At 32.5% G+C, this 27,362-nt stretch overlaps 2 protein-coding genes and 1 pseudogene across 9 annotated transcripts; 2 read left to right on the forward strand and 1 right to left on the reverse strand.

Moving 5' to 3' along the window:
- The first annotated feature begins 964 nt into the window (after nucleotides 1–964).
- On the forward strand, nucleotides 965–3,890 carry LOC117130353. The gene is made up of 9 exons (XM_033283248.1): nucleotides 965–1,225; nucleotides 1,602–1,875; nucleotides 2,190–2,304; nucleotides 2,378–2,502; nucleotides 2,588–2,669; nucleotides 2,766–2,877; nucleotides 2,949–3,106; nucleotides 3,181–3,301; nucleotides 3,391–3,890. Exons 1-9 carry the CDS (start codon nucleotides 1,037–1,039, stop codon nucleotides 3,727–3,729), a joined length of 1,515 nt encoding a protein of 504 aa, XP_033139139.1. The 5' UTR covers nucleotides 965–1,036; the 3' UTR covers nucleotides 3,730–3,890.
- Nucleotides 3,891–5,514: 1,624 nt separating this feature from the next.
- On the forward strand, nucleotides 5,515–16,074 carry LOC103842794. 8 transcript variants are annotated; one of them, XM_033283247.1, is made up of 4 exons: nucleotides 5,515–8,902; nucleotides 8,981–9,028; nucleotides 9,112–9,138; nucleotides 9,211–16,074. In XM_033283247.1, exon 4 carries the CDS (start codon nucleotides 9,775–9,777, stop codon nucleotides 14,080–14,082), a length of 4,308 nt encoding a protein of 1,435 aa, XP_033139138.1. In that variant the 5' UTR covers nucleotides 5,515–8,902; nucleotides 8,981–9,028; nucleotides 9,112–9,138; nucleotides 9,211–9,774; the 3' UTR covers nucleotides 14,083–16,074. The 8 variants fall into 8 exon arrangements, 7 of the variants coding, with proteins under 7 accessions (XP_033139138.1, XP_033139135.1, XP_033139137.1 ...); XM_033283244.1 differs by having other exon boundaries at nucleotides 5,515–9,138; nucleotides 9,211–9,282; nucleotides 9,357–16,074; XM_033283246.1 differs by having other exon boundaries at nucleotides 5,515–9,028.
- Nucleotides 16,075–16,699: 625 nt separating this feature from the next.
- Nucleotides 16,700–24,148, reverse strand: LOC103842795 (annotated as a pseudogene).
- Nucleotides 24,149–27,362: the final 3,214 nt, after the last annotated feature.

Genomic DNA, 27,362 nt, shown 5'->3' on the forward strand with positions numbered 1-27,362 from the left:
AAGTGTTCGTCAAATTTGGGACTTTCAATCATTGGAACACAAAGACGAAAACTTGCATTGTTATTTATAAACGAACAATTTTTAAGATCTCAGAGAAAATTATTTATGTGTTAACATAATGAACAAAAATAAAGAGGCACACAAGATTTCATCTTTGAGACGAAAGATACCAATTGAAGAAACTAATGAACTTATTGGTCTAATCCAATTATTTATCTTTCATGAGTATCAAAGTTTTTTTTTTTGTGAAAGTGGATATCAAAGTTCATATTATAATTCTGCACCATTAATTAACAACAAAGGAATCATATTACATATTCTGTTGTTCATTTTTTTCATTCGAGGCATATATACATTTTAAGCACAGCTATGAATAGGATAAAAGCATTGGAAAAAAGAAAACTGTAGTGAATAAACACAAATTAACTCGAAAAAACAAAAAAGAGCAAAAATGTATTGAGGCAAATACTCGGTTTCTTAATTATTATGTGAATGATGATTATCTTATAAACACTTAAACCTATCTACTCTATACTAAAAGTAACAAATACTGAGTAGTTTTAGCCTGTCCACGTCGACATATTTATTCCACCAATCAGAACATTTGCTTAGTCCACGTAGGATACCGATTTTTTATATTGTTGGGTTTCTGGGGGTCGCGACTAAACACCCCCGGTTTCAATTTTCTTCGGTTCCTGGGTCTTGCCAAAACAAAATCTACTCTATCAAATGGTTTGGATCTCAGAAGAAATTAGCTGGGCTTGGTTTGGTTTATTGGGCTTGGTCTCAGTATATTAAAAAAAAACCCACACGAGGCGGACACATCGATGCTCCGCGCTTCCATCTCTTCGTCTTCACCCTTTCTTCTTCACCGTAACAGAATTTTCGATCCACAACCTAGCAATCAATACCCCCGACATCTCCATCCATCAATTTATCCTTTATGAGTTCGTTTCGGTTTGCTTTTTTCCTGCTCTTTATATACTTTTCATCTTTTTTGAGTTGAAACCAAATCTCGATCTTCTCTCCTCACTCCATGGCGATCAAACCGAATGGAAAATCCCCTGTTACCTCCGATCACGATGACAAAATCATGCTTTTCCGCGATGTCACACCGGGTCCCCACGAAACCCAGCTGCGTTTCCGCTTGATTCATTTTTGGGAGGCTTGGAATCCTCTCAAGAAGACGCTAATTGGGATTGAGATGCTGTTAATTGACGAGCAGGTATGATTTTCACCCAATATAGTTTTAGCTTCTTTGTTATTTAAAAAGTTCGATCGTTCGTTCGCGTTAGAGTTTGTTATCATATTCGATCGTTCTTAAATTTGTTATTAGATCCTGATTTATATAGTTTTTAGATTCGTTGTTATTTAGGTCGTTGTTAGAGTTGTTATTCAGATCGTGATTACTATCGATAAGTTTCGTCGTTCTTTTTTATTTAAAACGTTCTTAGTTTTTTTTTTTAACCTCCTGATTTTATATCGAAAAGTTTCTTCGTTTAACAATATTCGATTAGATGTTATTTGTTATTAGAACCTAAACTGTCCTTCGTTTTTACAAAAATTAAAAAACTATTTATTGGTACTGTGTTTTCTCGCAGGGATCTGTTATCCAAGGATTCCTTTCGCCGAGCCGTATTGAGAGACATTTGTCTAAAATGAAGCCTGGATCGCTTTACAAGCTCAACAATTTTTATGGATCAAGCAACAAAACCATGTATCGGGTTTCTGATCATGCTGTGACGGTGTCGTTCTCATGGAACTCGGAGCTCTCTGTTCTTGAAGACAGTCCCACTCCTTTTGATGAAGACAGATTCCGTTTTCATTCCTTTGAGGAATTTCAAGCTGGCTGTGATCGCAAAGGAGACCTCTACGGTAATCTCTGTTATCACACATACCAGCTATGAGTTGCAATGCTTGATGATTAATCTAGAATTTTGCTTACAGTGCTATACGTGTTTGGTTTGTGATCACAGAACATTACAAATAAGATTTACTAATTTCGTTTTTACCCTGAGGAGGACTATTTTTACTACATTCAGTGTTTGGTTTTTTTTTTTTTGGACGGATAGTTTAGTTAGGATCTGTTAGCTGGTTGAGTTCTATGTCTGGTTATTCCCTATGAAATTGTTGAAATGCTTTTCCATATTTAGTCTTCTTACTTACACGCTTAATGATTAATGGTATAGATGTTCTTGGGCACATGAAGCTGGTTAATGGTCAGTGTATCACTGGGACCCCGGTTCTTGATGAAGTGGAAATAGCTAGGGCGAGGCATGTGTTGGTTCATGTGCAGTCATACGAGTAAGTGTTTTGTTATTTCTTAAACACTTTGTCTGTCAACTTATATTAACCTTTTAGTGACAATATTTTGCAGTGGACCTGTGGTGAAGCTCTACCTTTGGGACCAGGCTGCAAGAGACTTCTGCAAAAAATTCAAATCATACGAACGCACCCCCACCGTGTTATTGGTGACGACCGTTAACACCAAGAGTCTCGGAGGTTCAGTTTCTAACTTTAGAAAACTTTCTTACAATTAGTTATCTACTCTTGCTGGTCTTTAAATGGGTGTTGCTTAATACAACAGGTACTCTTGCACTGACTACAATGTCCTCCTCACGTGTCTTTATGGAGTGCGACGTCCAGCCTACGGTCGACTACTTTAGCTGGTAAATCTATATATATATTCATTTTTATTTTAATCTTTAGCTGCCTCATCCCATACCAATGAATGAATGGATCAAAATGTTACTACTCTGTCTCAGGTTGGGCTCTAACCCACAGAGTGCTGAGTTGGTCAATGCAGAAGTGGTTACTAAAAGGGAGACACTGACCATAGGAGAAATATTCTCCTACATCAGGGATGGATCTAATAAGGTACGAATTGGTCTAATTATTTCTTAGTCATTTATTAAAAAATTTGAGTCTTATAGAGCTTTGCTGTGTAGGAGGCTTTTTTTGAGTGCACGGCTACGATTGATGATGTGGTCCATGGTTCAACCTGGTATTACATATCATGCAGTGGTTGCCATACTAAGGCTACGAAAGGGCCAACTTCTTTGATGTGTTCAAAATGTGGGAAAGTCAACATATCAGGAGTACCACAGTATTTATTCTAACTCACTTTTCAATTCTCAATAACAATTTGAATGGTATTAGCTTATTAATTTTTCATGGCAGGTACCGTGCACAGATATCTGTCTATGACAACAGTGAGCAAGCTGTTTTTGTTCTGCTTGGTGATGCTGGTTTTGAGTTAACCGGGAAGCATGCAGCCGAGTTAGTCAGCAGCTATTTTGAGGTAAGTTTCATCACTCGGAACTCTTAGTGTTTGTACTCTGAATATTGGTCTTCACGTAAGAATTGAATATTGATAATCTTGAATGTCAGTCTAATGGAGACCAAGGAGTTACTCAAGAGGCGCCTTTCCCGGAAGCTTTAATTAGCACTATCGGTCAGAAACATAACTTCTGTGTTAAAGTTACACAGCACAACTTAGATGGCAAGTCTCGATCTTTGACTGTGACCAAGATTCTCCCTATGGAATCTCCGCCAGTCACAGAAGCTTCGGGAGGAAACTACAACCCAACAACCTTGGAGGACGGATTTGAGACTGGAACGAAGGTGTGTGGAGCTTCCAAAATCAGTGTGGATTCGGCAGAGGGAAGTAAGAACAATGGTGACATTGACCAGATGGGCAAAGCAAAACGCCTCAAGCGTGGGGTGTAGATTTTACGTGGGTCGTAACATGTCTTGCATGGGAGTACGTTTAAAGTTTGTTTTTTTTTTTTTTTTTGCTCACTCTGTTATTGACTTATGATTTCTTTCAATTTCTCTAAAGTTTTTTAATTACTCTGAATGTTTAAGTTTTGATAATCATTATTCTACTTCTTAAGGCTTATAACTCTGTTTCTTTATGTGTTTTGAAATATAGGTTTGTGACAAACCGGTCAATCAATACCGAATTTGAAAATCTTTTATTTTACGAACTATGGATATTTTTTTAAAAAAAAATGTCTGTGATGAAAGCAACATTTTAGGAAAAACGTGTTTTCCAATCTACATAATTACTCTACTTTCCATAAAATTGTTGAAGGCATAAATTTAGTATTGTTTATGGAAAAAGAATCAATCAAGTTATCAAGCATTACCTAAACCATATCAAACACGATTTTACTAACCAAGAATATATCTTCTCATTTTTTAATCAACCAAAGATTTACGTCAATCATATCCCACACGAATTATTTCTCCCGTAGCTCTCCCCTTACGCTGCTGCCCGGTAAACCAAGCTTTCTTCTACCGTTTTGAAGCATCCCCTTAAGCTGCTGCAACCAAGCTTCCTATTTCCCATCTTTAATCAACGCTTGACTCAACCTACTGTGGAAGGTAAGAATTTTTAAATCAACTAAGAATATACAAAATCTTAATCCATCAATCTAACTGGTAATCAGTTTCATTATAAGGTTACAAATATATAAGGAATGGAGCAGCCACCTCTTCCACCCACTTCGCAGACTGCAGGTAAACAAATCTATAGTCATCTTAAGAATCGCCTTACAGGCATGTATGTCGCTAGATATATTAATTGTATTACTTAGGCCATAAACCAAGATATAAGGTTAATCAAATGTTAAACGTAACTTTAAAATCAAAATTTATATAATATATATATTTCGGTACATAGAATAATACACCAATAAATTTTGTTATCGAAACGTACTCTTATTCATTTACAGTTCAGTTTTTTTTTTCCTATTTAAACTTTTGATTTTTCACAAGATATATACTTTAATATTTATAGGATAGCGATGCAAAGGTTCGTGCATGAACTTAATAATAAACGAAGCTTTAGAGATACAAAGTCGAATATGGGAAAGGTTTTTTTTTTGGTAGGAAAGCTTTGAAGATAGGAAAGATAACTATATTATTTTTTGTTTCCAGTCTCTACTTTCCTTATTAATATGAATAAAAAAGGACGTGTATGATACGACCATTAAAATATCAAATTAGGTAAATATTATAAACTTAACAATGTTTATTTTAATTGTGATATTGATTAAAAGTCTATATTAGATTAAACTAATACTCGGATTATGCAACTGGAAGAGATTTTTTTTGATAACTTTATGTTCCAGAAATTTTATAAGAGGATTGAAAGATTCAAAGAGAGAAAATATAACTATACTATTTTTGATTCCAGTCTCTGCTTTTTACAAAAATCACTTTCCTCCCATATTACGCAGTTACAAAAGCATTATATAATTATTTGGTAAAGATATTATACTAATAACTTTTCTTAGTTCACAAATAGAATTCACTCGCCCTCATGTGGCCACGATTTCCTCAGTCAAAAAAACAAACAAGTCAAAAATATTAACATCCATCCATAAATGCTATTATAGATTTTATACACCTCTAATTTATGTAATATTACAAAACTCCAAATTCTTTTAATACAATCAAAGGTTGACCATTAGATATATTAAAATAATATTCATTTTTTAATTTTTTTTAAAAAACAATTCAACTTCTGAGTATATGAAAATTTTAGATTCATAATAATCTATATTTTTGGCTACGATCAATAATGAGTTCTATTCTTATTTGTATGTTTATAAATTGTATTATCCTTTGCTTTTCATTATATGGTTATTCAAAGATTTATATGGATTTATTTATATATAATCTATTAAAAAAGAAGTCATGATACCTTTATGTCTGATTTTTTAATTAGAAAAATACTTAAAATATTTATGGAATTTTACATAACTTAGTTATAACATATTTATTTTTGTTTAACATATTAATAAATATCCTACGAACAATGTTTAACCACATCTTTCAAATATGTTTTAAAATGTTCTAAAGTTGTATTTTCGAAATTTTTTTTTCAACAGTTCAAGTTAATTGAAACATCTTTCTTTAATAATTATAATTCATAATCAATAACTTCCTAAGACCAGAAAATGTTTTATAATATGTAACTTATTTTCTATTCAACCTATATTAATGTTATATTAGAAAACTTACAAACTTTCCAACTATTTAATCCCTTGCATCATGTCTCTATTGAACAACTCATCCATATATCTAGACAACTCCACTAACATCTAAACATGAGTCAAATTTCTTGGATTGTGCGCCACAAAACGTCACAAAGCCTGACATCACCAAAAAGAAGCATCACCATGAATATAAAGAGACGAAATACACAACAAACGAAGATCGTGATCTCTATTGACATGAAGACAACAAGTAGTGGTTATCTAACACACGAAACAGCAAGCAATATGGAGTATATGCTTGGTTACCACGAGATCGATTTTGACACGATTACTGAGATAATCGAGGAGGCTTCCGCCGTTGCCGCACACAATATCCCAACACTCAATGATCCCACCCATATTGATTTTGATATAATTGTTAAAATAAATGATCTTAATCCAGATGCTCTCCGCAGAATTGACCTGGACGTTTATATCACCGAGCTACGGGATAATCGAAGGGATACAATTCCTAGCGAAATAAATGAGATATGTCCAATCTGTTGGGAAGAGTTTGGCACCGAACTGGATATCAACTCCTTGAGTTGTAATCATACCTATCATCATCACTGCATATCGAACTGGGTTGAAAAAACCTTAACTTGCCCATATTGTAGAGCACTACTTGCTTAATACACAGTAGATCCATTATCTTATCTAATAATTGTTTCCCCTGTTTTAAAATTTTAATTGAAAAAGAAATAATAATAATTATAATTGAATTGCATCCGTAAAGAATTATTATTATTATTATGTATAAATAAAGACGTATCGGGTTTTAATTAGGAAAGTCGGTTTTAAAGTGATACTATAATTTATATTTGTAGAAAATTAAAACAGACCATATATATTATTTTAGTTTCGAAACTTTTTTTAAAAACTTGCTATTATTATCTCTATTATACCTGTAAAAAAAAACATCCCAAATCAAAATATTATAAATACTACAAATACAACAGTTATTATAAACCAAAGATAATATTTAAAATATACTAACATCATGAAAACAGTATTACGTTATTATAAAGATGAAATCAACCTTAACAAATAAGTCAAAAAAATTAACATCCATCTATAAATGCTCATTAAAACCAACATTAAAAGAATTATATGCTCACTAAATCAAATAACCTCAATTATCTTCCCAAGTATTATTAAATTATAAAGATATATTAGCCAAAATAATATAGCTAAACTTAGTGTATTATGGTAGTTAATTTTTTCCATTTCCTAACAGATTATTTTGGCAAACCCAAAATTACAATCGTTATTAAATCCAAAGAGATTTCTTTGATAATTTTATGTTCTCAAATTATTATAAGAGGATGGAAAGATCCAAAGAGAGAAAATACAACTATACAATTTTTTGATTCCAGAACAATAACTTAGATACATTGTCTTAAAAACTTCCGCTAACATATAAATTTCAGCGAAACTGAAACACTTTTAATAAAAAACTCATAAAATTAACATTCAGTAATAAATGCTCATTCACACCAACGTTAAAAGAAAAAAATTCATATATCTAAACTCACTTTATTTACCACATTTCGACAAAAACTTCACCCCACACAAATACCTCAACAAAGAGTGACATACCACTTATATCTCAGCGAATCTCACATCAAAAAATATCTACAGGTGGAACCCCGAAGCAAACCCTCCAAGTTTATTTGAATAAAAATTATTATATTTGAAATCACAAGTTATAACACACTTAATGTTTTTAAACATAAAATTAAATATTTGGTTTAAAATTTTAAAATAACAGACACATTAATTTATTTTTGAACTCGAGACGAAATCCGTACAATAATGTTTCTATATTTTCTGTATTTATAAAAGGAATAATAAAAGATGAAACATCACATAAAAATAAGACATCATATTTGGATATATTTAAAAAAATACTTACAAATATATTATATTCTTGATAATTTTAAAATACAAATAAAACTAAATCAATATTTTGTAACATGAAAATAATAATTGGATAAAAAATATATTATGTTAATAAGTACATTAAAGATTTTGAAGAATTCTAATTTATGTAATATTACAAAACTCCAAATTTGCTTATTAGAATTAATATTCTACTATTAGATAGATTAAATTAATGTTCTAGAACGTTATTCGACTGTCAGTTCTCAACTATTACACGTTAAAAAAATTGAATTTATAATTAGAACAAATTATAACCCACCTATATATTATTTTAGTTCGGAATATTTTTAAAATACTTGCTATTATGATTTCTATTAAAGCTGGAAATATTAACTTCCCAAATCAAATTTTTTAAATACTACAAATACAACAGTTATTGTAAACCAAAAAAAAAAAAAATATATTAACATTACCATCACTTTTAAGCCCATTTCCAAAATCTATTTATTTTGGGAACCATATTACCATTTCCTAGCTATTTATTCTACCCATTACTATTGTTATTAGTTTATTTAGATCATATTTACATTGAGAGTAGAACATAAGAATATAGAAGTACATAAATTAATACGTATAAATAAAAACGTGTATCAAATAAAGCTATCAAATTAGATTACTACTATACACGAAACAGTGTATTATGTTTTCATTATGAAATTGGATTAATACTCTATTTAAATGGATACTAATAATTTAAAATTGGAAAAACATAATGACCCACAATTATTTTATTTTAATTAGAACATTTCAAAATTCTGTCTAGATATTTAATTACCTTCTACTTTAAATTTAATCATAACTATAATATATTACTTAATATAACCAAGAAAATAACATTATCAAAACTACAGGAGGATCCTCGCAAAAGAGGAAGCGAGGCCGACCACGTGGATCACTTAATAAACCAAAAGGTATATATTTACTACCCAAAATAGCTAATCCTAAGAGAAATTGTCTTATCCCAATTATTAAACTGTGTACATTTTCAGTTCATCTGGTAAATGACCGACCATCATTCAAACCAACATATTACGACTGTAAGTATATATGGATCATATTATTATATCTTAAACCAAACTTATTCATCAAACAAACTAACTTCCCAGACTTATTTTAACAGGTGGCTGTGATAACTGCGACTCTTACAGTAAGAAATAATCCTAAACTGTGTATCTATCATGCTATATTCTTTTAACCTAACCACTGTTAATCTTAATAGTCAAGCAGAAAAATGCACGTAATATGAGAAAGGCCATTTTGCTATCCAAACGAACGTCGGCATCGTCACGCGGTACGCATAATGGCTGATAAAATCTATTTCGATTTATTACATTTCTGATTCAAATTTACGTTGTTTCTATATAGATACAAATGCTCCACGAAATCCACAAGGAACGCGTCGCACTCAACCAAAAAAGAAAGGTGCATACTACTTAAACCCCTATATTTCCCAGAAATATATATATATATATATATATATATATTTAATTTCCAAAATATATTTTTTCAGCGTAATGGTGTTTCTAAAAATCAACTAATTTCAATTTTCAAAACTAATTCATTTTAACAAATAATTTTTTTTAAAAAAACAAAATTACTAAAGAAAACAAATAAAAAACTTTTTTACGAAAATATAAAAAAACAAATTTCTAACCCTCCGTTAAACTCTCAAGATTTCAATAAACTATTATTTAACAATTCGTAATAAACATTTTCAGAAAAAGGTTCCACATCCCGGCTAGATGAAAACCAAATCGTACCATGCTCAAAATGTGGTGCATTAATGTGGACTTCTGAAAGCACTGCTACAGACCCACGAACAGGTGAACCAACTTTCACCCTTTGCTGTAACCATGGCCAAATCAAGCTTCCACCGATCAACCGGCCGCCAGCCCTGTTAGAAAAACTTCTTCAAGCCAGATGGTTTCGAGATACTATCCGAGTCTATAATTCTGTCCTTGCTTTTACATCCGTTGGAATGAAAATGGATCATAGTGTCGTCCACGCACCTGGTCCTTATACTATACGGATCCAAGGTCAAACCCACCACAGAATTGGCTCCCTCATACCACGACAAGGCTGTCTCCCAGAATATCTCCAGCTTTACATATTTGACACGGCCAACGAACTCAAAAACCGCCTAAACGCGATGGGGCAAACCTCAGCAGAAGGTAACCTCGATGAGCCAACGTTAGCCCTCCTCATCGAGATGATTGACGAGAACAATTGTCTGGCAAAGATCTTTCGTCGTGCACGAGACCACTACGAAAGCGTTGGGTCAGAGTTTACTATTAGGTTAGTCCAAGATAAAGGGAAGGGGAAGGAATATGATCTTCCAACTACAAGCGAGGTGGCAGGTCTTATCGTGGGGGATATAACATCAACAATTGGAGAACGAGATATAGTGGTTCAGTTTCAATCTGACACTCTGCAGCAGATACGTGACGATCACCCTCTATATATGAGCCTCCAATACCCTCTTTTGTTTCCGTATGGTGAATACGGGTTTCACCCAGAAATTCCCCTGCATCTTGAGACAGGCACTTCAAGAACAAGGCAATTCGTGACCATCCGTCAATACTACGCTTCTCTAATCCAAACACGTCCTAACCAAGGAATGACGTTGATTAAAGGCGGTCGTCTCCTCCATCAGTTTATTGTGGACGTTTATACAGCGATTGAAGAAGACCGACTGAGGTGGGCGAGAAATAACCAAGAAATCTTGCGGGCTGAGCTCTACAGCAATGTCCTTGATGCTGTAAGTAAAGGTGACACTGATGCTAAAATTATCGGCCAGAGATTTATACTGCCCCCAAGTTTCACCGGAGGCCCCCGGTACTTGGTTGAGAAATACCACGATGCTATGGCTATTTGCAGAGAATTCGGCAATCCAGATTTGTTTATCACAATGACAGCCAATCCAAACTGGAGCGAGATTAAAGAACATCTTCAGAAATACGGTGGAGATTCTCCTAATGATAGACCGGATATTGAATGTCGGGTTTTTAAGATGAAGCTAGATCAACTGCTCAAGGATTTCAAAGCAGGCACTTTTTTCAAGCCATATAAGGCAGCTCTCCACCGAATAGAGTTTCAAAAAAGAGGTCTCCCTCATGCACATATATTATTGTGGTTAGGAAATTCTACCAGAACACCAAGTGCAGAAGAAGTGGATGAAATAATTTCGGCCGAGCTCCCCAACAGAGAGAAAGACCCAGCTGCTTACGACTTAGTCACGAAACACATGATCCACGGTCCATGTGGACACTTCAATCCGAAGTCACCATGTATGGAAAACAATGTGTGCACGAAAAAGTATCCTCGGCCGAATAACGATAACACTTCGATTGACAAATCCGGGTATGTGTTATATCGTCGACGCCGAAATAAAGATCCGGGTACAGTTAAGTCTGGAGCTGTACTAGACAACACTTTCGTCGTGCCTCATAACATTAACCTTCTGAAGAAGTACGAAGCTCATATTAATGTTGAATGGTGTAATCGGACAAGCGCGGTGAAATACTTATTCAAGTACATAACCAAGGGCGTTGACCGAGCAACCGCTGTTATTGAGAAAGGAAATACAGCAACTACATCCGACGCCACAGGATCCGGAGGATCAAAGGAGAAAGTCCTAAGGCAACGCAATGAGATCCAAGACTACATTGAAGCCCGATATTTATCAGCTTGTGAGTCTATGTGGCGGACTTTCGCATTCCACATACACAAAAGAAAGCCGTCAGTTGAAAAGCTTATCATTCACTTGGAAGGCGAACATAATATTACGGTTAAATCAACAGACAACCTCGGTCGGGTAATCCACAAACCGGGTATCGAGAAGACGATGTTCACAGAGTGGATGGTTTTATGCAGAAGGTCAGCGTTTGCCCGAACACTGACATATGTGCAGATTCCTGAATATTTTGTCTGGAACAACAGTGCTAAAGTGTGGACTGAGCGTAAGAGAGGAAAAACAATTGGCCGAGTCGTAGCTGTCCATCCTTCGGCAGGCGATCGATACTACCTGAGGGTCCTCATTAATAAGATCAAGGGTCCTAGAAGTTACGACGAGCTAAAAACATACAACGACGTTAAATACCCGGACTTCAAATCAGTTTGCCAAGCACGAGGCCTTTTGGACGACGATGTTGAATGGCTCGAGAGTATGTCGGAGGGTGCTCGAACGGCCAGCCCATACCAGCTTCGTGATATGTTTGTCACATTCCTAAACAACTGCTTCGTCGCAAGCCCTAAAGGACTATGGGAACACTCATGGAAATCAATGAGCGAGGACATACTTCACAAGAGGCAAAGGATCTTAGGCCACGCGAATCTGGAACTGGACGATAGTACCCTGGAGCAATACACATTGATAGAAGTTGAAAAGCTGATGCGCATGCAAGATCGCTCCTTAAACGATTTTAAGGATATGCCGAAGATCAATCCTGTTTTGCTCAAGGAACTGGGGAACAGTTTGTGGAACCAAGAAATGGATTACGATGTTGCGGAGGAAACACTAAGACATGACAAGCAATACAAATTGCTCAATGCTGAGCAACTTGCAATCTATGAATCAGTCTTAGACTCGGTTGACAAGAAAGAAGGAAAACTTTTCTTTGTATATGGCGCAGGGGGCACAGGAAAAACATTCTTATACCAGACTATTATATCCAGACTTCGGTCAAGAAAACAAATTGTTCTACCAGTGGCTTCTTCGGGAATAGCCGCATTGCTACTACCAAACGGGAGAACAGCTCACTCTCGCTTCAATATTCCATTGAAGCTCGACGAAGATAAGCTTTGCAACATCAAACCAGGTACAATGCTTGCTGAGTTAATTGAGGAAACAGACCTCATAATTTGGGATGAGGCACCGATGACACACAAACATGCTTTCGAAGCATTAGACAAGTCGTTGAAGGATATTATGTCTATCAAAAATCCACCCGCAAAGAATCAGCCTTTTGGTGGCAAAACAGTTATGTTAGGTGGTGATTTCAGACAGATCCTACCAGTCATTCCGCAAGGTAGAAGAGCTGATACTGTACTTGCTTCGATAAGCCATTCATATCTATGGAATAGCTGCCACAAGTTCTCTTTGAAAACAAATATGCGAGTCAATCAGGATGAGAAAGAGTTTTCTGAATGGCTTCTCACAGTCGGGGAAGGTCGTCTAGAAGAAGAACAAGAATATGAGGGGGATGGGTACAATGACCAACTCATAGATATCGATGACTCATTGATTTGTCAGAGTTTTGTTGACCCATTGAAAGAAGTTGTTGATGCTGCATATGGACAAATCAGCAGCCCTATGAATTCCAAGACTTCCTACACCGATAAAGCTATCCTAACACCCCGTAACGAAACCGTTGATGAAATCAATGCTTATACCATCTCACGGACCGAAGGGGTATCAAGAGATTACTACAGCTCAGACAGCTTCGAGTTATCAGATACTACATCAGATCAAAATGATACACTATACTCCATTGAGTATCTTAACTCATTGGAATACTCGGGTTTGCCTTCGCACAAACTTACTCTGAAAGTTGGTGCCCCAGTTATGCTTCTCAGAAACATAAATCAGAAAAAAGGATTATGCAACGGTACTCGGATGATCCTAACCCACGTTGGTGAACGCGTTCTGAAGGCCGAGATCATCACTGGATCCCACATTGGAGAAGAGGTCTTGATCCCAAGAATTGTGCTTTTGTATGATGAAACGAAATTACCGTTCACATTACGTCGGCGGCAATTTCCTATCAGATTGTGCTACGCAATGACAATCAACAAAAGCCAAGGCCAAAGCTTAAAAGAGGTCATCTTATACCTGCCTAAGCCAGTCTTTTCTCATGGTCAACTTTACGTGGCCCTCTCCCGTGTCACAAGCAAAGCAGGATTAACGATCATCAAAACTGAAGATCCACACCAGCTGAAAGTGAAGAACATAGTCTACAAAGAAATCTTCAAAGGCCTTCATCCCGAGACATGTAATTTAAATAATTTATTCTTTACTCCAATCTTTTTCAGAAATCTAATAACATGTTATATTCACAGATTAACAACCTGGAAAATATCGACCCAGCGATGATACAAGCCAATAAAGAAGAGACTAACACATAGGTTTACCCCACCTACCCCAGGTACAAAACTTTTAATTTAATAGCAATACCACAATATTCAACTAAACGTTTGCTGACTAACTATTCTTATCCAATTTCAGGTCCTTTCTTTCTCATGACCCTCAAAACAATCGGATCTGCAAAGACTTAATCTGCTTCCTACATTATCTATTTTACTTACAGCTTTTTTGGCTTTTAAGCATTTGCGTAAACTCGATCTCAAGCAAAAATAATGACTACCAACACACTTTTTTGTGTTCAAACAAACAATACCTACATCTAATATAATATTTTGGATAAAGAATTTCTTAGAAAATAACCCGGGCGTAGCCCGGGAACTGACCTAGTATATTTTAAAGAGAAACTATAAAAGCTAACCTACTTTATCTGAGAACGTCCGCATCAATAGACCTTAAATTAAATTCCTCAACATAAATTTATATTAATATTTGATTCTTAAATATAAATATTAAGTATATTAACATTTTGTTGGCGATTATTTCAAAAATTGATTCACACTAAAATTCTAAAACCACATGCATTGAGGATTGGGGATTTCATCAATTTTCGAGAATTCAAAAATACAAAAATAATATAAATAAAAAGAGAAAAATATATAATATGAGAGACTTGAAAATATTATTAAAAAATGATTTTACATGTGCCATTTATAAAAAAAACACTGATACCAATTTCATTAAAAGTTAATATATTTATAATTTTGAGATAGAATAAAAACTTTAATTTAAAATTTAAAATATATTTTTATAAACTTAATGAGTTTATAAAAATCGTGATTCTCTAAAGTCTATTATTTCAAATTTTATTTTTTTAAAATAAATTAATAAAATATTAGCATATTTTTGTTGCGTTAAAATAAACATAATATATATTTTTTAATAGTTTTTAAAAATATTATCCATAATGATGATGTAACATCCTTCAAAAGAGTTAGAGCATCAACATTCGAAGAAAACTTTACAAATCTCAGAATAATGAAAATGATAATATTTAATTATGTAGTTATTTTCTATTTTTCTTTTAAATAATTAATGGAGCGTTGATTTCTCAAAAATGTATGAGAGTCTCTCATATGATAAGATTTTTGTCTTCTCTTTTCTATCTTTAAACTATTTTTCTTTATTCTAAATATGAGAGACCATAAGAAATTTTATATTTTCTATAGCATATAAAATAATTTTTTTAGTAATAGAGTACAATCAGTTTTAGCTATACCTTTAAAAATTAATCTAAAAAGAACTTTTTAAAATCCTACTAATCATCCTACATGTATTAAATATAAAATTTGCCAATTTTACGTCAATGGCAAACAAAAAAGGTCTTACAAGAATGGTTTACAAGAAACTTTATTTTGAGAAGAGTAGTTTAGCTATCCGTGGTGAAAATGATTTTTTTGAGAAAAATACTTTTTAGCTTTTTTTTTGTTGAAAATAAATCATTTTATTATTAATTTGTTAAATTGAATAAATAAAATAAATAAATGAAAATCATATATTTTTGACAAGATGTAGAATTAAATCATGGAAGATCGCGGAACCTGAGATTGTGTAAAGCATGTGAAACACCAACATAACTTCAGTTTAGTTAACTGAATTAAAATACATATTACAAAGAAAAATTACCATAAATACCACATTCATATTACAATTTTTCATGTTTACACAAATCATTTTTACCATCACTTTTAATGAAAAGTAAAAGATACTTAGGGTTTAGAGGTGAATGAGGTGAATGAGAGATAGGGTAGTATTTTTTAAATCTGAAATTTAGGATTCTAATAAATATATAAATAAATACTTAAATTTTTTTTAAGTGAAAAAATAGTTTCAAACATCATTTTTGATTTTCAAAAATCAATTATGAAAAAAAAAATAAAAAAAAGTTAGAAAACAAATTTGAAAAAAGATTTATAAAAAGTTCGAATTTGAAAAATTATAATTCGAAAACATAAAAAAATTATTTTTATTTTTATATATTTTCTTATTTAAATAATAATTTACATATAGTAATGATATAAAAGACTTTTTTCACTTAATAAAAATGTATTTTTGAAAATATCTGTTTAGTAATAGTAAAGATGAAAAATTGTACCATGAAATGGTAAACATAAAATTTCATCTATTACAAACGGTTTCATGTAGGAAATTACCTTTAAATATCACAAAATCAATTTTAGTCAAAAATAGTCCACAAAAAATAAAATTATCAAAATACTATAAATTATCAAAATACTATATTTAGGAATTCGATCTTTAAATGTCAGTTTTTTATATACACTATAAAAAACTATATAAGAGATTTGCCACATTTGTGATTTGGTTAACTACAATTATTTTTACTAACCTTTTTCTTTAACTAACTAACTTCTTTATTTATTTAAACACAAACTGAACACGCAATGGACGATCTTGTTTGTTGGTTAAATACCAAGTCCTTCTTAGGGATGATGGACATATGTTATGTATAGCGATAGATAAAATACGATTCTATACGCGGTTCGTCTTTCTTTTTTAATATTTCAAATCAGACGACTTGGATAAATGTAAATAATTCATTCATTCTATGTTTTTTTTTTATCAACCATTCTATTCTTTGTAATTTAATTCTACATATTTAAGAGTATTTATCAGCTTACTTGTGTGAGAAGTTAATATAATAATTTGTTAATAGGACAAAAACTTTGTTTTCATCACCGAAATTTAAGTGATTAATATATATGCATCATTTTATCCCAGGTTAATTATATACACCCTCAGTTACAAAAAAAAATATATATATATATATACACCCCTCTATTTCTTTAAAAATGTCACTTTGACATTTTTCACACAAATTGAAAAATTATTATATTTTTATTATTTATGTATATTTGACCAATAGTATTATTTATGTTATAACTTTCACTAGAATTCTATAATGACAATTTTTGTAACAAAAAATGTTAAGATGACACTTTTTAAAAGACATGGGAAATATTAATTTAGTTTTTCTAGTATGTAATTGTTTCAAACTTTATAAATAGTAAGCGCTAGTTCTATTTCTTAATGATTGATTTTATAAGGAAAATATATAAAAAGAAATTTATAAGGGGTAAAATGTAGGTAGAAGAAGCCAATTCAAGTGGTACTAAAAATTTGCATCCTGGTTTAACAGTTGAAGGATTCTTTTCCGACATGATCTAAAAGACCTACATTTTTAACAGATTTTCTGTAGCGCTTTCTACTGTGTCTCACTACTTTAGATTACAAAAAAAAATAAACTTACTTGAAACGATAGAAAAAGGGGGTTACTATGATAATTATTTTAACAAATTTTAACGATTTATTAATCAAAGTTAACGATTTGTTAATCAAGTTTTAACGTACATTGTATGAATGTAAACCCATATGGTGATGCATACAAGACATTATCACAAATTACACAAACTACTAAATACATGTATCGTTCAATAATTATGTTATTTAGAAATTACACTCACTGATATTTATATTAAATAATGCATATATGCAAATAAACTTTGACTAGTGTATTATTTTTTTCATGCAGATTACTAACTACAATGGTTTTTTGAAATTATTACAATTTGTAAACCAATAACAATTGAACATAAGAATTCTAACAATCTATAAATGCCACTGACTCATTTTACTTACTAGAATTGCAGGATGATATCGATATAAAAATCTGTTCAACGAAAAAAATTACGTCATGTTTTATGATCTAGAACTGATGATGATCGCTTCCCAATACTAAACAACCAGAAACGTCTACTCACGTATTCTCAAACCATGTCAAATGGTAGTATCGTAAGACTAAAATTTAACGAAGACTTCAAAAAATGAAAACAAGTGTCAATATTTAAACAACTTACTTAATATTTTTTTGTTAAAAAAAGACTTTGGCGTCAGAAAAATAAGAAACAAAGTCTGGCATCAAATTAATCATGTAAACCTTGATTCCTTCCACAATCATTAGCATTGGATCATTGACAAAACTGAAAACTTCAATTATTAGTAAATTTATAATCGAAGAAATAATTTCTTTTTTAAGAAACAATTTTTAAGTTTTATAATTTCATCACGAGGTAGGTCATGTATATAGAGTTTACACATGTTTTAAAACCGAACCACATATTGGTCGGTTTGGTCTGGTACAGCTTACTCATTTAAGTCCGTTAAGTAACCGTCTGAAATAGTGAAGACATCCATTAACCGATTAATCGTATGTCGCCATTGCATTGATGCGATCAGCATATTGACCGCAGAGTTGTCATTATCTCCCTATAAAAATTGAATGGTAGCTTTATATTAAAAATATCTTAAGCAATTTAAAATTGGGAAAATTGTTTTTTAGGCCAAAAATGTTAATTATGTCCTATTAAACTAATCTCACATATTTTATGTCTAATTAGACTAATTATTTTCAAAATAGCAATAATGCCCTTAAATTCAATTATAAATTTGAAATTACCATTAACAAAACAGTTGTAAATATTAAAATATAATAAATAATAAAAGTAATTAAAATAAAAGAAAACATTTAAAATTCTCAAATAAAAAAAAAACTAAACCTACACTTTATGTCCCACGATTTTTTTTATTTTTTTTTTGAAAAATTGATTTTTTCATATATGGAAACTTAATATTTTCAAATATTTTCATTCCATATTTTTCAGAACTGGTTATTTTTATCTATAGAATACAGTAAATCTGTAGAATTCAATTTCTACAAATTTGGAACGGACCCTAACTATATTTTTCAAAAGAAAAAAAAAACTATATTTTTCACCCCTCCCTCGTGTATGGTCATGCATGGAAGAGATTTTGTACCGTGCGAGTGCTGTAAAGCTTGAATTTGTGAAGAACGGGAAATTTATCACCTCATCTAATCACACATATACAGGAAAATAATATTGTATAATTATATATATAAGATTACGACTATACCGTATAAATGGTTTGTTATATCTTTCAGTTAAACAAACCACACACTCTCTATATAGCGAAGAAACATAAATCAAATTTGGTAGGAAAAGGAGAAACAACAAATGATCGAGGACGTTTACAAACCTGAGTGGGGTATTTACAAAGATGCGGCTGTTATTGTATGCTTCCTGTTGTCATGTCTGTGCAACCCTGCCGTACGTGTCAAGTAACCAGCACTACCTTCCGGTGCATAGCACAGTTTCATCTCCGCACCCTTTCCAATGCTCTTCCGTGTTCCACCCACTGAATGAAATCAATTGAGAAGCTAGGGACTAAAACAATTCCATCTGCTGGTTGATCCGCATCTGAAGGATGATCCGTGCCAGTTGTAGAAGTGAAGGATTTGTACATGTCGCTGAACATGTTATCTGACGACATGGAGCTGTACGAAAAAAATAGATTATTATTTCACCAAGCTTGTATACATATGTATCTCAACTTACTTTGAACAAGGTTAATGTTTGAATATTCTAAAGAGGCTTCAAAGGTGACATGGTAATATATCAGAATGCTATCTAGTAACGATGTATAAGGGATCAATAATAGTTTTTACCTGCTACGTTCAAACATCTCATCTGCCGTAGTGAATTTAGCATTGTATGAGTGTGAAAAACCAGGTACATCATCAAGCCAACGAGAATCAGACGTAGAGCTACTGCCTGGAAACATTTGTCTTGACTCTGTTCCTCTCAAATGATCTTCATCGCGAATAGCTGAGTGGACGCTGAAGATGTTATCAAAGAAAGAGAAGAATCAGAAAAGAGTAAGATGCAATGAGTGCTTGCAACAAGTTAAAGAGACTCTGATGAACCACCTTGGAGAAGATGAATCTTCTTCATAGAATCCAAATTCTGAAGTGGTTTCCCAGCCACCATTTAACCCTTCACGTGAAGGCTGAGGATTTTCGAGTACTAGCTTCTTCGGATCCAAACCCTCCAAGAGGAGGTTATCAGAAAAGGATCTCGTAAGTTTTGACCTGCAGTTCATATTGTGTATTGAAAGATATCTTAGTCTTTTGCAGTTATATGCCAACTTCTAAATTCTAAAGAGTTTCCATGGACTGCTGGTTTAGTCAACAAAACTATGTACCTCAGATTTTCTATATCCAGGTTAAGATTGCTTCTTTTAGTGTTGCGCTGGTCAGAACGCAAGTCCCACAGGGCTGGCCTCCCCAACTGAGGCTTGAATTTCCCCAAGAACCTGTTAAAAAAGAAATAATCATTAGACTAAACAAATATGTAGACAAAGCCGGACCAGATAAATATGGGTCTAGAAGGAAATTTTTTTTTTTGGCCTTCCTTATATTTTAAAGATACTGGAAATAAGAAATTGCAGTTGTAAAGATTTGAATCTGTCTGTTTACGCACTAACAATAATGTTACCAGTAGAGCTACATGATATATTTGGTTATTATTAGCCCAATAAAAATATATTATCTCTGTTTCTGAAAGTAAGATTTTCTAAAGTGTTCACGCTTATTAAAAATTCAATAAATGTTTATAATTTAATTTTTCTTTTACTTTATTATACACTTTCCAATAACTTTTCACCAATGAAATTTAATCAATTCAAATACTTTCATTTAATGTTTCTTAAAAGTATAAAAAAATACTTTAAACATATAGAAAATCTATCTTTGTGGAACAAGTAAAAAATCTAAAACATCTTACTTTCGGGAACGAATGAAGTTCATGATTCATTGGCTTTTATTCAAATCCGGCAATGCTTGTAGCTATCAATAAACAATAGATGAAAGGTTTATAATATGAGCTTACACATTGATGGCGTCCTGCTTTTCGCTGTCATTATATAAGCGTTGTTGTAGTAGCGATGCACAGCTGTTAGCATATCATGGTGCTTCATCATCATGTTCCAATCACCTCTCAAAGCACGAACATCTGTTAAGCCATAATATGTTTTTGAAAAAAATTTGTTACTCGTAGTTCAAAGCTTCAACTCAAGCCTAGAAGAAAAATGTGTTGAAAAACATATCACCTTGGTATGTGCGTCCGAGCCAGCATACTGCATTGCAATTACATGACCCATTTTTTCATAAGCTTCCATCAATTTCTCTGCCAATGGATTGTTCATATCGACAACAGGAGGTCCTCTAATACCCAATAGATGCAACTGATGATCAAGAACTACCAATCCGTTGGCATACTGAGCAAAATTAGTACGATCCAAGCAGTCTAAGCAGTTTGACCTTAAGACCCCTTTTTGAAGCATAAAGATATCTGCCTTCAAAGCTTCTTCCTCTGAGCTAATTGCTTCTTCATCTTGATTCGGAATAGGGTTACTGGATAATGGTAGCATTAGTATTAGGACTTACCAAGAAACGTGCAATAAAATCATAATTATATATTAGAAAGACTTCATTCGAAGGATATATATATATTATATCATATTAAACTTACTTAAAAAAATGAGTAGTTAATTATGCTTTCAGCTCCTATACCTGAAGGAGCTTCACAGAAAAATAAGTTAATTAATCCCAATGCTCTCTTTGCATAGGCACACAAGTACCCGAATGCAGCATCAGCTCCACTGGGAATATTCAAGGAATAAAGGGTAAAAAAATTAGGAGGTAAGACTTATAAAAACAACCTACCAACTTATGCTTGATAGGTGCATAAATACAGCACCTTTTGTAGTGTTCGTGTAGGTCAAAATGAATGGCCTCTAAATAGTTCTCCTTCATGCATCCGTTGATAAACCAGATTGACTTTCTAAATTCTTCCAGTAAGATGTTTTCTCGATGCTTCCCTTTCTGATATCAAAAATAGCAAAGACACACACTCAATCTTCCATAAATTAAACTCAATGTATAAGAACTTGACTTATCCTAGAGAATGAGAAAGCCCACTTTTAGAAGATTCAGGATGATTATCAGCTTTCCATATCTCTGTTTCAGATTCTCAAAGTGGTGTTGAGTAGCCACATAATTTCCATCCTTGTTGTTCACTGTGAACGGTAAAAGAGAGAAACAGAATCGTTAAGATAAAATCAAAACTAAAGATCCTATGCTAAAAATGCATATGGTGCTTGCATTTAATGTCGGGTTGTGGGTTCAACACAGTTGCCTCCTGTGACCAAAATAGGGGTATTGAGCCTCGCATCTGCACAACGGATGTCATTGGGATTTTCTGATCCACTGGAACCTCTTTGGTAACGATCTGCTCTACTCAACCTCATTTGCTACGCTGCCTTCGTCATTTACACCACGCCTTAAATATCTGCACGAGAGAGAGAAGGCAATGATTGTTCTAGTTCAGAAAGGCATACCAAGACTAGCCCCAGAGCCGGTCCTAGTAATTATATGGCTAGAAGAAAATAAAAAAATGTGGTCTATATATTAATTGATTCAAATTTTCTAAGAATACCATCTTCAATGATATTTTATCATTTTCTCTATATTTTACAGTAAAATAAAATAACTCTATTATAGGGTTGGGTTTGCTGTAATTGTTTACTCTATATAATAGAGTTATTCCACTCTATACCCTTAGATAAATTGAACTTGCAATCTGCATCCCTTGTAATATCACTCTAACCACTAATAGTTAATGCGAACTTTCAGTCCATAAAAGGCCAGTAAAATACATAATCATTTGGTGGCCGGAAGCACAAGCTTCCTGTCTTTGAGAGGGATATAAACTAGTCCATGAGATAAACGCAGAGAAGAAAAAAAATATATACAATTAATGCTATCAAGATGGAAGTACCTTGTACCAGCATAATGGCGCGAACGCCGAGCAATTACAATCAATATAAATTCTTCATCAGATACTAAACATTTAGTCTGCACAAAGCAAAGGAACAGTAGAGATTAGGTCTTCTTGAACTAGCAAAGTTTTGGGAAATTTCTAGAAATAAACCATTCATATGCATATTCAACGCTGTTGAAAGAATCCGTATACAAGTGAAACTGTCCATACGGTATTCTGGAGGATCCTTCTGATCCCGTGTGTTAAATATTTGTTCCACACGAACATAGTTTCGTCGTGAATTTTTCCTCTCTCAGTGTTGCATATGTTCTTTTGGAGGCTATACATGAGGTGATATGTGTAGCTGAAGTAGAAGTTTTTGCTAAGATCCACCATGTTTAGGAGCTTCTTGTACCTATAAATCAAAGGGGATGGAGAAAGACATGTGTTCTAGGTAAGTTTACACAAGAGAGTATTTGCCTATGGATAACATAACGGTTACAAGAATTATCGATTAAATATACCTTTGCTCGGCTGCAGAACCAGCCACTCTCGTCTCACCGGAATGATATGGAATCATGATCATTTGACTATCTACTACACCATAAACAGTATGGCCACATATCTCGCCCACTTTCTTTCTTTTTTTAATCACTAGCATGTAATAAGGCCCCAAGAATTTCACAAACCCTGCACCAAGAGAATCTCCATACGTTCAAAACAACACAAACACAGAAAAAAAGAAAGACAATGCTTTGAGACAAAGTCCCTCAGTACCAATGATTCCATAGCAAGTAGTCTCTGCTCTAAGGCCACCATACTCCTGGTTCCCACGACTTATCCATTTTTTAAGCTGGACGATTTGTTCATGTGTATACCTTGTAGGATCTTCAAATAAATTCAATTCGTTTGGATCGGTTCGATCAATCTTAAGTATCCTCCAAAAGGTTTTCTTCTTGTCTCTCCCAATCAAGTAAAAATTCTGCACAAACAACGAATGTATTCACAAACATGATATGTTTTATATTATTACAGAAATTACTTACAACCATTGTATGCCAAGCTAAGGGCTCATGCAACCATATGAAATCAAAACAGTCTCATCAAACATAAACCGAACCATCTTATATAATTTGAATGCAAACTGAAAAATAATTATAAACGTATTTGAGGGTAAAATGATCACATAGAAATTTAGAAGAAAAGAATTAACATTAATATAAGAGAAAGTCCAAGAGATTTTGTACAGTTAGAGTGCGGTAGAGCATGAACTTGTGAAGAACAGGCAAGTCAACCAATTTGCGCATCGTCTCTGATCCCATCGGACCAAATGAAATTGAAACTTCGAACGTGGAGAAACTATAAACCCGATGTCGAACCGGTCGACACAGATCGAAACACCCAGCTAGACGAGATAGATAGAGCGTCTCAGCGGCGATAAGTCAAATAGATAAGGAAGAAGAAGACTATTGGATAGAAGAGTGGAGGCGTCGAGGATGTGATGAGGTCGCGGAGGAAGAGAGAAAAGACGACTTGTTTAAAAAAAGGTAAAACAAATTTTGGTTCAGCTTTTTTTTTTGTTAGTCTTTTCGGCGCTAAATCGACTATATTTATAGACTGTACGTGGCAGTTTCCGAAGTAGCTTGTTATAAAAGGTTACTACCTTTTCGGCGTATCAAAACTTTTTTTTTTGTCTCCTAAAAATAACATCTATATATACTCCATCTGCATATTTTAAAATTTTCACATATATTAATAAAATATATTAAATTTTATCTATAAAACATATTTTGTGATTATCTTCTTTTAATAAAATGAATAGAAACAAAACTTTTAAATACTATATAAATGTCGATAAAAAATATATTTAAGTAAATTTTAAAACCAATAACAATATAAAAATGTAAATTAACACATAGATTTCAAAAAAAAAAATTGAAAATACTGTTTTAATACATATTTGAATCATGTAATAAAATATGATGAAGTTCAAAGAGGTTTGGAACCTTTGTTGTCTCCGTTTCTCTAAGGAATAGCAATTTTATAGTGGTTAGTCTAATTATTTAGAGAGTATTTGCAGTTTTGCTAAATTAATGGATAAAAAATTAGAATGATATCCATGTACCATGAAAAGAAGTTTATCATACATTAATACAAAGGTATACTGTGGTTTTAAATTTTAAAACAAATTTAAAGATAATAGGCTTCATATATAGAACATTTACCGAAAACTCACTATTTTCGTAGGGGTTAACACATATATTTTGAAAAAAATCAAAAAAATTGAAAATACTGTTTTTATACATATTTGAATCATGTAATAAAATATGATGAAGTTCAAAGAGGTTTGGAACCTTTGTTGTCTCTGTTTCTCTAAGAAATAGCAATTTTATAGTGGTTAGTCCAATGATTTAGGGAGTATTTACAGTTTTGCAAAATTAATGGATAAAAAATTAGAACGATGGCCATATACCATGAAAAGAAGTTTATCATACACTAATACAAAGGTATAATGTGGTTTTAAATTTTAAAACAAATTTAAAAATTATAGGCTTCATATATAGAGCATTTACCGAAAACTCACTATTTTCGTAGGGGGGTGGGTACACATAGATTTTGAGAAAAATTCAAAAAATTTGAGAATAATGTTTTAATACATATATGAATCATGGAATAACATATGATGAAGCTCAAAGAGGTTTGTAACCTTTGTTGTCTCCGTTTCTCTAGGGAATAGCAATTTTATAGTGATCAATCCAATGATTTAGGGAGTATTTGCAGTTTTGCTAAATTAATGGATAAAAAATTAGAACGATGTCCATGTATCATGGAAAGAAGTTTATCATACATTAATACAAAGGTATAATGTGGTTTTAAATTTTAAAATATATTTAAAGATTATAGGCTTCATATATAGAGCATTTACCGAAAACTCACTATTTTCGTAAGGGTTAACACATAGATTTTGAAAAAAATTCAAAAAAAGTTGAAAATACTGTTTTAATACATATTTGAATCATGTAATTAAATATGATGAAGTTCAAAGAGGTTTGGAACCTTTGTTGTCTTCGTTTCTCTAGGGAATAGCAATTTTATTGTGGTTAATCTAATGATTTAGGGAGTATTTGCAGTTTTGCTAAATTAATTGATAAAAAATTAGAACGATGTCCATGTACCATGAAAAGCAGTTTATCATACACTAATACAAAGGTATAATGTGGTTTCAAATTTTAAAACAAATTTAAAAATTATAGGGGGGTACATAGATTTTGAGAAAAACTCAAAAAAATTGAGAATACTGTTTTAATGCATATATGAATCATGGAATAACATATGATGATGTTCAAAGAGGTTTGGAACCTTTGTTGTCTCCGTTTCTCTAGGAAATAACAATTTTATAGTGATTAGTCCAATGATTTAGGGAGTATTTGCAGTTTTGCTAAATTAATGGATAAAAAATTAGAACGATGTCCATGTACCATGAAAAGAAGTTTATCATACATTAATACAAAGGTATAATGTGGTTTTAAATTTTAAAACAAATTTAAAGATTATAGGCTTCATATATAGAGCATTTACCGAAAACTCACTATTTTCGTATGGGGTACACATAGATTTTGAGAAAAATTCAAAAATTTGAGAATACTGTTTTAATACATATATGAATCATGGAATAATATATGATGACGATCAAAGAGGTTTGTAACTTTTGTTGTCTCCGTGTCTCTAGGGAATAGCAATTTTATAGTGGTTAGTCCAATGATTTAGAGAGTATTTGCAGTTTTGCTAAATTAATGGATAAAAAATTAGAACGATGTCCATGTACCATGAAAAGAAGTTTATCATACATTAATACAAAGTTATAATGTGGATTTAAATTTTAAAACAAATTTAAAGATTATAGGTTTCATATATAGAGCATTTACCGAAAACTCACTATTTTCGTATGGGGGGGGGGTACACATAGATTTTGAGAAAAGTTCAAAAAATTTGACAATACTATTTTAATGCATAGTTGAATCATGTAATAACATATGATGAATTTCAAAGAGGTTTGGAACCTTTGTTGTCTCCGTTTCTCTAGGGAATAGCAATTTTATAGTGGTTAGTCCAATGATTTAGGGAGTATATGCAGTTTTGCTAAATTAATGGATAAAAAATTAGAACGATGTCCATGTACCATGAAAAGAAGTTTATCATACATTAATACAAAGGTATAATGTAGTTTTAAATTTTAAAACAAATTTAAAGATTATAGGCTTCATATATAGAGCATTTACCGAAAACTCAATATTTTCGTATGGGGGTACATATAGATTTTGAGAAAAATTCAAAAAATTTGACAATACTGTTTTAATACATATATGAATCATGGAATAACATATGATGAAGTTCAAAGAGGTTTGTAACCTTTGTTGTCTCCATTTCTCTAGGGAATAGCAATTTTATAGTGGTTAGTCCAATGAATTATGAAGTATTTGCATTTTTGCTAAATTAATTGATAAAAAATTAGAACGATGTCCATGTACCATAAAA

The sequence above is a fragment of the Brassica rapa genome, unplaced genomic scaffold, assembly GCF_000309985.2.
Source record: "Brassica rapa cultivar Chiifu-401-42 unplaced genomic scaffold, CAAS_Brap_v3.01 Scaffold0391, whole genome shotgun sequence".
Classification (NCBI taxonomy): domain Eukaryota; kingdom Viridiplantae; phylum Streptophyta; class Magnoliopsida; order Brassicales; family Brassicaceae; genus Brassica; species Brassica rapa.

What these genes read in the sequence shown, in the direction of transcription:
- LOC117130353 (XM_033283248.1), top strand. Translation starts at nt 1,037, where the DNA reads ATGGCGATCAAACCGAATGGAAAATCCCCTGTTACCTCCGATCACGAT. An exon ending in GTTCATGTGCAGTCATACGA is followed by an intron (nt 2,305 to 2,377) that starts GTAAGTGTTTTG and finishes AATATTTTGCAG; the next exon opens with TGGACCTGTGGTGAAGCTCT. An exon ending in TAGTCAGCAGCTATTTTGAG is followed by an intron (nt 3,302 to 3,390) that starts GTAAGTTTCATC and finishes CTTGAATGTCAG; the next exon opens with TCTAATGGAGACCAAGGAGT.
- LOC103842794 (XM_033283240.1), top strand. Translation starts at nt 9,775, where the DNA reads ATGTGGACTTCTGAAAGCACTGCTACAGACCCACGAACAGGTGAACCA.